This window comes from Aythya marila (assembly GCF_965140915.1).
Source record: "Aythya marila genome assembly, chromosome: 9".
Lineage (NCBI taxonomy): Eukaryota > Metazoa > Chordata > Aves > Anseriformes > Anatidae > Aythya > Aythya marila.
The window spans coordinates 15,357,692-15,369,934 of record NC_139050.1 but is presented as its reverse complement, the minus strand read 5'-3'; the positions used below and the strand labels follow the sequence as shown (position 1 = coordinate 15,369,934).

The following is a 12,243-nucleotide window of genomic DNA, read 5'->3' as shown; positions in this document are numbered from 1 at the left end:
GAGTCTTTGCTTTCCTGCTTCCTGCAGCCCACCACCGACCACAGGCAGCTCTTGGTGGCACAGAGGGACAAGTGGCACAGTCCAGGCTGCTTGGGGTCCTCCTTCTTCCCTGGAATTTAGGGCTGGTGTCACTTGTGTTTGCAGTCAAGTCCCCAAGAGCTGCATCCTCTGGTGCTCCCCCAGCATGTGGGATGCGTGTGTCTGGGGCCAGGAACCCCAAAGGGAGAGGCACCATCACGAGACACCCTGTGCATCCCCCAATCTCCCCTTCTCCTGCTTGGATAAAGAAAGACAGAGACAGGCCCCGATGTTGTGTTTAGTTTAGTTTATTTCCCCTGGATTTAGCCACAGCTCTGGCTAACCACGGCAGCAGCAAACCAACCCCAGCCTGCGAGGGGAGCAGCACAAACTGGGGCCGAGGGCGCAGCAAGCAGGAGCCAAGCCTGGGAGGCAACAGCATGGTGGGGACAGGGGCCAACACCTGATTTAAGTCCTTGAAACGCAGAGGGGTGCAGAAAAGGACTGAGAAAATGCCAAGCAAATGCAGCAGGGAGATAAGCAAAGCTGCCTGGGGAGGTGAGCCCCAGCCAAGCCCCCTGAGGTGCTTTCTGCAGAGCTCAGAAGCCTTGCTGGAAATTCAAAAGCAAGGATTGCTTCAGCCTACTTTTTGGGAACTGCTTTCTAGCAGCTGTTGGGTCAAAATGAAAGCTGTCCCTGGGTCTGGGGTGCAGGCAGTTCCGAGACTTTAGTGCTTGTTGTGACTCAGGTGAGGGCTGCTCTGGTCCCATGCACAGGAGTTAATTTAAAGGTGAGTGAGCCATGGTTTACTAGCTCAGCAGCAGGTGCTGGCAGGGTAAATTTCTTGTGCTAAGCAGCATGTGCTTTCACAGCAACACCCTCAGACTGTGTCAGAAATACTCTGAGCAATTAGATGCTGCCATGCCATAAACATCTGCAGTTTCTGCACTGTCAGGATGGGAGGATGCAGACAGGGCACCCAGCATACAAAGCAGCATCGTGATCATCCAATATCACAGCACTGTAACATCCCTGAGACTTGCAGCTGCTTTTGAACATGCACCTGGAAACCACGACTTGTAACCTTGGGTTTTACCAGCAGCAGCAGCAGCAGCAGGGGCTGGCAGCTCACAGGATGGATGTGGAGCAGTTTCCAGGATGGGAAGAACAGCCACAACCAGTGCTCCAGTTTCTCCCAGGGCAGCACTGATGAGTCTTCAGCTCTTGGCAGGGACAGGGAGAGGGGTCCATCAACACACCTGCAACATTTCTCTAGCAGAGGCTAAAGAGAAGCAGCATCTTCTGGCTGAGGAATTAAAAAATGGGATGCAGTGGGCCTGAAAGGGTCCTGAGCAGTGCTAGGGAAGGACAGGGAACCTCAGCAGCAGAGTCAGTCCCAGCAGGAGATGCTGGCACAGGGATGAGGGGTCCCAGCAAGAGCTGTGCTAAACACAGAAGAGGCACTCCTGAAAACTCCACAATCATATTAACCTGTTAATTTATACAGCATCTCTGTACAAAAATAGAAAGGTTCTAATAAGATTAACAATATTAAATAAATATTTAATAGAAAAAGTCTTTGGCCTAGTTCATAGCTCATCCTTTGGGTTGATGTTCATTTCACTGGGTCCTAGATGCTCCTGGTCCAACATTGCGATCACTTCATCTGCCTGGATTCGCTCCTGCAAGAGGGCAAGGAAAGAAAACCACAATAGCAGAGCTTCAGTGCCCACCCTCAGCTCATTCAGCAGCTCAGCCTGCTGGCAGTAGCCACAACAAACAGTTCATCCCAGGACCAGCAGTGCAGTCAGGAGGGCAGGACACAGCCTAGGACTTGTCCTGGGGATTTGCTGGACAGAATGAACCCCATCAATCTGCACCTTGATACCTAATTCCCAAAGGGATGGGGCAGAGCTGATGCACTGTGGGTCCCTTCTCACTCTTCATTAACAGCCGCGGGCAGCCATCCCCTGTGTGTCTACCAAGATTTCCAGCTCCCTGGGCAGGGCTGATCTCCTACCACACATGCACCAAGCACAGAGGAGCTGCAGCTGGCACCAAAATGCACAGACAGCAAGGTGCATGTCTAAAATAAGCTTCTCCCAAAATGTCATGGCCCACCAGCTAGCCCAACACGGGGTGCTCACAAGGCAAAGGCACAAGGGTTTGGTTTGGTCTTTTATCGTAGAAGGTGCTCCCGTTCATCGGGCTGTTGGCCACTAGGTGTCAGAAATGGCCAGCCCCAGCCCCGTGCACAATCCTTCTGCATCCTGCTCAGCATCCCGCGAGCCACAGCAGGGCCACGGGTGCCCAGGAGCTCAGGGCCAGCAGAGAAAACTGCTCTGGGATCTCCTAGCAGCTCCTCCCTCCTCACATCCTGGGGTGCCACTGATGGGAATGCTGCTGTGGGGAGTTTGATGGGGGGAAAATAGATGTGGTGGGACTGGAGACTAGGGATGCTCTGGGTTCCTTGGGGATGCTGGGTTCCCCCCGACTCCCTTCACGTGGTGCTGGAGGGACTCACCAGCTCTCTGTAAAGTGGGTCCAGGGTAAACCAGAGAGCCACAGCACACCGCTGCCCTTTGGTAACTGCCTTCACCCCGTGGGGGTTCTCGCCGCCCGATGAGAAGCTGATCATTCGCCCGCACTTTGGCTTGATGGACGCCTGCAGGAAAATAGGCAAGGACAGGATGACAAAGGGCAGCATGGCTGCATGCACTGGCCGTGTCTGGGCTCCCTGTGGGTCTGGGACCAGCTGGGTGTCTCTGCATCGCCCCAGGACCCTGGGAGCTGCTCAGGAGGACATGAGGAGCTCTGGGCACAGCTCACGATGTGTCAACACTGCTCCGTTCTCTCCTCTGGGTCCACAGCAGGGATCCTGCAGGAGCTCAGGGACAGACAAGCTGACAAAACCAACCCTTGGGCACCGGTCTTGGGTAGACTCTATGTGCTCTCCAGCACCTTCCAGGCTCCAGAGCCCCAGCACAGTGCCTAGACCCGATGCCCAAGCACAGAGGGGGCACAAATGGGACTCTTGGGGACTTGGTGTCCACAGCTGTGACCTGCTCTGGAGCAAGGCCTGGGCCAGGCCAGGTTTTTGCAGTGTGTCCCACAGCACCAGGGCCACTGCTTCATGCAGGACGGGACTAGCCAAGGACAGAGGCACTGTGCATGCTCTGAGGCATCACCTCATGTTTGGCCACGAGATGGGGTGGGAGCTCAGCGGTCCTCCAGGCAGGGACTATTCTCAGCCTGCTCCAGCAGCTTCTCCCTGCTGGTTGTCTCAGCCCTCTGCCCGATGGAGGTGGTGCGAGCCCCTCATCTGCAGATTGCAGATGGAAGGGCACCGGCGCTGCCTCTGAAATTACCTCCCACCTTCAGCTCACAGCAGCTCGGCCAGGAAAGCACACCCACTCACCGTCACGGTTTTGGCATCCATCTCGGTGAAGATGAACTCACCGCCTTCAAAATCCGCATTCATGTAGAGGAGGGCACTGGGGGAAAAAGCAGGAGAGCCCTGTGGTGGTGGCTTCTCTGGGGCTATTTCTGAGAGGGGAGACAAGCCTCTCTGCTTGCTCTCCTATCAGGGGGCAATTCCCAAAATGGTGACATTTGGGTCACACCAGCTTTCACCCTTCTGTTTTGCACCCAAATACCTCACAGAGGTACAGTACTGTAGGCCACAGCTGGGCCCTAAAATACTGCAGAGCCTTTACAGTTAAACCCTGGCTCAAAGCTTAGCTGTGATGCCTGTTACCACCCAAAATGACCTGCTGGGATGTTCCAGCTTTGGGGTTCACAGCCTTGGAGCAGCGTGCCCAGCCACTGGGGCAACCCTGTCCTTCCTACCTGTAATCCCGAAAGGTGTAAGCAGGAGGCTCCTTCCAGCACTCATTGGCCTCAGGGTCCAGCAGGCAGTTGTCAGCGTGGATGGGGTGGCTCAGATCGTTCCTCCTCTCCTGCTGGCCTAGGCAGGACCATGAGGAAGAAGGGGGAAGGAGATGGGGTGGATGAGATGGCAGTGCCATGCTCTGTGGGCTCTGACATGGGATGGGGAGCTTGCGCAGCCCCACTGTAGATGTTCACAGGTGAGAAGAGGAAAGGAAATGCTGGGGAGGAAAAAGCCAGATCTGAGGGGTGAGATCTGCACAGCTTGGCTTGTTCATTACTGCTGGGGGGAGAGATGGAGAGCTGGGGGAATGGAAAGGAGAAGGAACAGTGAGAGGGGGAAAGAGAAGAGAGGAGAAAAGAGGGAGAGTTGGAGACACAAACAGCAGAAGACACCCCAGAAGTGAGCTATCTGGGACAGCAGTGCCCACCCTTTGCAGCTGAGGGGAGGGTGACTTTGCCCAGCCCTTGGCCACCAGCTCAAGCACCGGACAAAACAGACTAACTTCCCGACTTGTGTCCCCTCTCAAAACGCCGTCACCCCCCACAGGAGTCTCAAACTTTCCCACCCAGCCTGCTGCCACCCCCGAGCCTCACCGGAGAGAGCGGTGCGGCACACCAGGTGCGTGTAGGAGAAGTAGAGCGTCGAGTTCAGCATGAAGTAGGACTCGACGATCCTGCGGGCCTTCTCGCTGATGTCGTAGAAGAGCCGGGCACTCTTCAGCGGGACGCGGCCCTCGTAGCCGTACTGGGCAGGGACAAGGGGCGAGGGGGTCAGCGCCGTGCTGGCCGCGGAGGAGGGCATGGATTTGAGAGGGAGGGAGCTCTACCTTGAGGGCTTTGAGGACAGTGGCTCCTTCAAATCTCTCGTTCGGGGTGTGGGGGGAGGTTTTGCCCCGGTAACCATCTCCAGCCAACATTATCCCCTGCCAGGAAAGACAGGAACATGAGTGAGGGGTGAGCTGGTTCCCCAGGGGAGGAAGAGTTGCAATGGGATGTTCTTCCCCAGATGTTCTTCTCCAGACCCAGTCACTGATGGATTAGAAAGTTCCACCAACATTGTGGATGTACATCCGCATCCTCTGGTGCTGTGTACAACATGGGGCAAAGAGCTCTCTCTCTGTACCCTCTGTCTTGCAGCATGCTTGCTGCACCATGTAAGGTGGAGGAACAGCTTCTTTGCTGGAGCTACAGGTGCACTAAATGTCTGACCACTCACCACAGGCATCACAACATCATTTGCATTGCCTAGGAGCAAGGAACAAACCCAGAGCCTCCCCATGAGCAGATAAAATTCAGCTCTGACAAACAAAACTGCTGGGGAGGGCATCAAAGACTCAGCCTGTGGGGCAGTCACGTCCCTCCCAGGGGCATTGCTACTCACACTGGCCACCCTGTGAAGCTCTCGGCACTGCTCCTCTGAGATGACGTTGTCCAGCAGCACTCGCTGGGTGCCGTTCAGCTGCTGTGAGTTGTAGACAAACTTCACGTCGCTGTAGAGAAGCGGACCCCCTGATGGAAAGAGAGAGACAAAACAACCCTGCTGAACATGACCTGGCCTCGTGGACATCTTGTACCATGGCCAAGGGCCAGCTGCAGTCACCCGGGTGCACTTCCAGGGAAACGACTTCACAGCAGAAAGCAGAGTTTGGCTTCACATCAACAACAGAAGAAACAGAAGCAATGGAAACACTCAGAGGTGAAATCAATTTGCTGCTGGAGCATCAGAGTTTTCCACTTTCTCATTAGCTGCGCCTTGCAAACGCAGGGACAGGACGCAATGACAGACAGACACCGGCTAACCTGGCTCTCCTGCCCAGCAGCCAGGGTAACCAGAGGCTCTGAGTTTCCATTGCATTGGCTTTGTGTGGCTCTCATTGGCTTGGCATGCAAAGTCACTCTCTGCAAGTGTCATCAGGGAGGATTTTTGTCTTTTACCTTTGTAGAAAAGCTGAGATGTGGGGGAGTTTGCAGCAAGCTTTGCTTGTGCTCAGTCCCACTGGTGGCTGCTCTTGCATGCTGCTGGTCTCCCAACTGAGCTTCATCATGTGCAGGGTAAATGGGCAAAAAGCAGAGGGGGGTTAGCTCCTTGCAACAAGCCTTGGATTTTCCTGATCAGAAAAATGCGGTGAGGCCACTAATTCACCACCTTCTGAAGCCTCTTCCTCTCATTTCCCCTAAGACAGCCGATGAAAGAATTGGCAATATCAATTAAATCCTAAACCAGGTGTTTCTCCAGGAGGAAGGTGAAGTCATGGGAAAAATTATCTGTAGTCACAGAGGACTGTAAAACAGAGGAAGCGGAGGCACTGAGCTCCTCTCATCATGTGGCACAATGAAGCTTCTCACAGGCCTGAGAGCAGAGCTCCACCACCAGCCCACGGCTTCATTTCTAAAGAGTTCCTTGGAAACGGAAGAGATGGGATGTCCCTCACGTCCACTTTGCTGCACGATAATAACATTTATTATAAATGCAGCTGGATCAGAAACAGAGTGCTGCAATCCAAACTTCTGGCACAGCCCAGCCCAGGGCTGAGTTCTCCAGCTGGGATGTTGCACGTAAAGATATAGATATAGGATATAGACATTGGCCACCAGGACCAAGCTATCAGAAGGAGGTTTGAAAATGTCCAGCAGGTTTACAAGCTCCTGCTAACTGTGCCACAGAGCAGCCTAGGGAAGACACCTGCTCTCTGCACCACTTCTGCCTCTTGTCCATCAGCTGACCCAAGCTCTGCTGTCTTGTATCAGGACATGGGCACTTTGGTAAATCATAGCAGCCAGTAAACCTCACTCAGTTCTGTCTACACACAAAGAGAGGGGTGCTGCTTTTTTTTGCAAGGTGTCTTTTTTTTTTTTTTTCACACAATGATTTGTACTAAGGAACCATGGCTGGCTCAAACCTTCTCAAACTCTTTGTCTGTCTGCCCCATGGCACTACTCTGTGAGCTGCAGCATCATTTTTCTTTCTCAGTTGCTGGGCAGACTCAGGTACAGAAGACAAATAAAGCTTTTGAAATGGGAACCAGGTGTCTGGGCTCTCATATCATGGTTTATTTAGTCTCTCGTTTTCACAGTTCTATATCGAGTTTGCCTTGGTCAATGTCCTGTCACTTAAGTCTTCAGTTTTAAAAACAACACGATAATAGCAATATTTCATGGTAATATTTCCTAACCCTGACTGCTCTGAACCAGGTGAGACATGGGACCAGCACCAGGACTAGACAGAGCTCCTTTACTCTCCCACAACCACGTTCCTTTCTGCTCTGCCCTGATTCAGAGCATACGACGTGTTAACCCATTGAACAATTCTCGGCCAACATGTTCTCACTGTCCTTTGGACCCAGCAGGGATGGGTAGGGATTATTTCAAACCAATGCCCACACTCTGGGCTCTCTGGTACATACATCATGGCCTGCTGGGTTTGCACAGTTCCCAAAGTTAAAATTGCAATGGGGCCAAGATTATTGTGGAAGAGAGTCCCAGGATCCAAGGCTGACAACAAAAGATGAGACACACATGAAAAACACCCCAAAGAAACTGGGGAATTCTTTGGACTTTTGGGAGTGAGGGGAAGGGGTGAAAGAGCTAAGTATAGAAGAGGAGCACAAAATTAAAATGCACCATTCTTTTTATCTTTTGACCTTTTCTCTCTTTTTCCAAATGAAAAGAGAGGGAAACAAAAAGAAACAAAGCAGCTGGACAGACAAAAATCCTTTTTTTGAAGGGTTTCAGTTTTCTTTGTAAACTTGAAAACATTCTGCAGCTAAACCAGCAAGCATAAAAGTACAGCACCGAGAAAGACATACTCCGAAATTATTTGGTTACAAAGGCAAACAAACCAACTAATACAAATCAGACAGCTCTTGGCTTAAGAAGCTCTTCAAGATCTTCCTCTGGTATTTTCCTTCTTTATGTGTATGGCTAAAGAAGGGATAACAAGACTCTGAACAAGGTACTGAGCAGCTGGGGACAACTTGGACCATAAAAGCTGTGAAATTCCCACAAAACTATGACCATCCCTTGCATTACAAGGAGGTTTAATTGCCTGCTACTGTGAAGCTGGCCCACTAGAAACATAGAACACCTCTTGGCTTGAGATCTTGTTATTTTGCACTGAGGAGCATGCATCACTATTTGGCTGCAATCTAATTCTTCTAAACTGTTACAGGGGAAATCTTGCCTGTTAGTAAATGTTATGGTATTTTCCGTGGCTGTTGAGAATGTGCTGAAATCAGTTGAAAATTCTACCAACAGACCTTAAAACCAAGTTATTTGGTGTTAGCCAAAACATGATACCACAAACCAGGCTGCAAACAAAAAACGTTTGTGAAGATGGTGTGATCCAGTACATTAGCAAAGCCAGAGTTCCCCAAATCTAAGCCTACAGCATCCATCCTACAGCAGCCTGAACAACAGGGAACATCTCTTAAAAGCATCTGGGGGAAAAATTACTGTATGTGGGTGCCACATCCCCATGGAGAGGCCCCAGCTTCCCAGCTCTGTATGTTAGGGCTCTGCGCTGAACAGCTCAGCAGGTAGCAAAGCAGGTCCAAGAGCAGAGCAGTGCTGCTGGGACCCACAGAGCTACCATCAAAGCTTGTCTCTTATAAAAAGTTTCAGCTCCCCTGGTAGGACTGGCCATCATTGCTCATCTGCCAGCCTTTGCAGTCTGTAGGCTCTAGCAATAGAAAAAAACTTCTGATTTTGTTGAAAAAAAAAAAACCTTCATTAGACTTACCCTCCTTCAGCTCTCGGTCTGGTTTCGGTGTGGGTTTCTTTGTTAGGGACAGCCTGGGCCCTTCCTCTGGTTCATTGCTAATACTTGATGGGACACTGAGGAGCAAAAGAGGAACATCATGACTTTTCTCCAGTTCTGGGAGTTACGCTGTTATGCGTCTCTTGGAAACCAACACATGAAAAAAATGGGCAAACTGGTACTTACCTGTGCTCGTCCTGGCGGGCACCATACCTCTTCCAGTAGTTCTGTGGGAAAAGGGAGAGGTTGAGTTTTTTTAGTTTGATGGTCAGACTGAAGCCAGTCAGCTCTGCTTCACTCCTTTGCTCAGGCCCTCTGGTGGGCCACATCCCACACCACCTGGGACAATTGCTTGGGGTGACCAAATGGAAAATTCAACCCAAACCTGAACTGGCATTGTAGCATGAGTACAGTGGGAACTCAGCCTTCCCCATCCCACCCCATGGAGGAGGTCTCAGGACTGAAGGCTGAGACCCAGCAGGACACGAGGCAGGAGATGGACCTGGCTGCGCCTGCTCCTCCTTCACCAGCCCCCTCACCTTGCCAACACCATTTTCCCACACGGGACAAACCAGCCCAAGTCCCAGCTCCTGAGTCCCCTACATGGGACTGGCTTTACAGCAGGGAGAGTGGCAAGGAGACCCTACAGCTGTGAACTCCCAGACGCCCTCCCAGCAGCAGACCCAGGTATTACCGGCTCCGTGTAGGCAAATCCCAGCCCGGCCGAAGCCACCTGCAGGAGGTGAGACTCCAGCTTATGGCGCCGCAGCAGTGCTTTTGCTTCCTGAAAGGCAGAAAGAAGGGGAGATGTTGCACGTGGAGCTTTCACCAGACACCTCTGCTTCAGCAGGGATTTGCTTTTCATGCAACACCGCAGACTTCTACGAGGTGGGGGGTGCTTAGGTCATGCCTCAGAGCAACCCCAGGAAGCATGAATCCCTCAAAATACATCCATGCAGTGGAAACCCTGGAGAACCTCTAAATATCTGGTGACATGTGGAGCCCTGGATGTGGAGGTGAGTGCAGGCTGTTGGAGCAAGGTCCTTGGCTGGGATGTATCTCAGTTTCCCTGTCTGCAGTGCAGGGCTGGGAGCCCTGTCCTGTCCTAAAGGAGCAGGGGGTGGGCTGCAGCATCACAGCCTGGGGTACTGGATGGGGACCATAAAGCACAGCTAGCTGGAAATCATCCGCCAAAGGGTGTTTCTTTGAAATAAAAAAATATGTAAACAAAACACTGGGCTTTCTCCTAGAAAATTACTTTACAAAGCAAAAATCAGTGCTTTTTTTTTTTTTTTTTTTTTTTTTTTTTTCCCCACAGAAAATTTCACAACACTGGAAACACTGAAATTATTTTCTCAACTTCTTTTTTTTTTTTTTTCCTGGATGTGCTGTTTCAGGGGAGATTGCAATTGTTCTTGTTTTCTTCTTTACCATTTCACTTTTATTTTTTATAATTTCACCAAATTCCATAGGGAATGGAAAATCCAGCTCCTTCCCACCTCTGCCAGGGGAACGAGCCTCAGCAGAGCTATGATGGGACGCGGAGCTTCATCGTGAGAAAGGCAGCCCCAGGACTGCAAACAAAGATGCCCTGAACGGAGGAGAGGAAGCCTGGCCCGTCGGGTGACTGAACAAACACTGTTTGGTTGCTTGACCCCAGCCTCACCCTGTGATAGCAAAGCTGCTCCCTGCTGAACAGGCTAAACACAACCCCAAGCCAGCTGCCAGCGACTTGAGAGTAACGCTGACATCCCCAGCTTCCCCTGGGAAAATATTTCCCAGCCCGCTCTTAACAGAAGTTGCCCTCTGCTCTTCATTGCATTCCTCCTCCACACGTCCTCCAGAGCACCAAGAGGAGAGGGGTTATGTCACTGAGGCACATGGCCATCACCCTCCCTGCCCTCGCTTGGGTTTTGCTAAGCTGAAATCCCCACTTAAAGAAGCTTCTCCCTCGGGCTCTGGACTTGAACCTTTACAAGCAGTGCTGCCAGCTAGCCCAGCACCTCCACGTTTGCGTTCGCTGTGGGGAAGCTGCCAAGCTGCTGTTTCCAGCTGTCGCTTTTCCTAAAACCCTGTACCACTGGCCCGTATGTGATGCTCACTCTCACCTTTCTGGGTTTGATGGTGCCTGGATCCATAGTACCTTCCAGGAGGCCCTCGTAGTAGCTTGCGTTCTCCAAGACGTCTTCATCATCTGGGTGGAAGAGGAGGTAGGACCTGGCGCACTCCAGGGCTTTCACGTAGTCACCGACTGGGAGGCAACACAACAGTTTTTAGGAGGTCTTTCTCATGTGCAGTACCTCTCAGGGCTCTGGGGGTTTTCGCCACCACATTAAACCTCTAATTTGGCAGAATACACAATTTTTAAAAAGCCTGCCCACTGTGCACGAAGCAATACTGCCTCCTCCAACCTTTTTCCCACTGCACTGATGAATGAAGAAGTGTTTGGTCTGAATAGCAATTCTGACCCTCATCAGGAAGGAGCTGTTACCACGTGCCTGAGATACCAGAGTTCTGCCTGGATTTTCTTTCTTTCAACATAATAAAATACCACCCAGGACCACACAACAGGAAGCTTTTCATAATGCTGCCAACTCCTGATATTTTGCCTGTAATTTTACTGTTAATCTTAAAATATTTGGTAACTGGAAAAATTGGCATCTGGGAATAAGCTTGGGCCAACTTGTATATGTTACATATCAACTTATAAAATGTATTCATTGGTTTTAGAAAACTAGAAATATATAGATCCCCAAAACTTTAATATCAAAAGCCAAATGAAAGGATCCCCACAAAGCATGATTCCTTTAAAGAATAATAATGTTTAAGCTTCCTTTTGAGCTTTTAAAACCTGACTGGTGATTTAGAATACTTTTACAAAAATACTTAACCATGCATTTCAGCCAACCTGAAAGGAAAAGGACTTTTGAACAGGCAGTTTCTTATGTCAGATATTCTGATTTCCCCATGAAACAATTCATAACTGAAAAAAAATTCAGCAAGAGCTGTAAGGAACAGAAGGACAGGCCTTACCTCTGTAATAGGCAAACTGTAAGTAGTCATAATGGAGGGGGAGGAAATTTTCGATGGGCGAGATGCGACCTGAACGTGTGGCGAGTTCCCGGACACAGTCGTGTTTGCAGGCCAGGACTTGCATGTAGTGATCTGCCAGGAAAAGAAGGAGAAGAATTGAGAAGGGTGGTGATGGTGCTGAGCCCAGGACAGAGATTATTTTTCCCCAGTTGAAGGACATGCAATTTATGGTCCAGCAGGTGATGGAGCACCTAGAGAAACAGCTCAGGCTCGTTCCTAAAGCTGATGGAGAGCTGCAGGCATATTTTTGGCCTCCTTTGAAATGCCATTCTCCTGTCAACTGCAGAGGGAGCCTGAGCATCTCTGTCGCATCCCAGGAACACTGGACCAGCCAGGGACCTGCTGGTGGCAGGCAGGTGCTCAGCCCCAAGAGCCCTGCGAGGCAAGGACAACCACAAAACAAGTTGTAGGTGTGAAGACAGCGTGACCACCTCCATACCATACCCTTCAGCTCATCTTTTATCCTTGCCTTTTTCCAGTAAGAA

General features: G+C 50.9%; 1 protein-coding gene across 1 annotated transcript in view; it reads right to left on the bottom strand.

The window, feature by feature from the left end:
• Nucleotides 1-315: 315 nt before the first annotated feature.
• Nucleotides 316-12,243, bottom strand: part of P3H2 (prolyl 3-hydroxylase 2) — a gene marked incomplete at its 5' end in the record, with an annotated part of 65,017 nt that continues 53,089 nt past the window's right edge. The window contains 12 exons of the mRNA XM_082767342.1: nt 316-1,700; nt 2,543-2,683; nt 3,437-3,512; nt 3,868-3,985; nt 4,504-4,654; nt 4,737-4,832; nt 5,291-5,418; nt 8,648-8,742; nt 8,852-8,892; nt 9,360-9,449; nt 10,774-10,916; nt 11,699-11,830. Of these exons, the coding sequence (XP_082623468.1) occupies nt 1,608-1,700; nt 2,543-2,683; nt 3,437-3,512; nt 3,868-3,985; nt 4,504-4,654; nt 4,737-4,832; nt 5,291-5,418; nt 8,648-8,742; nt 8,852-8,892; nt 9,360-9,449; nt 10,774-10,916; nt 11,699-11,830 (1,304 nt within the window). The 3' untranslated portion in view covers nt 316-1,607. The remainder of the gene's footprint in view (nt 1,701-2,542; nt 2,684-3,436; nt 3,513-3,867; nt 3,986-4,503; nt 4,655-4,736; nt 4,833-5,290; nt 5,419-8,647; nt 8,743-8,851; nt 8,893-9,359; nt 9,450-10,773; nt 10,917-11,698; nt 11,831-12,243) is intronic.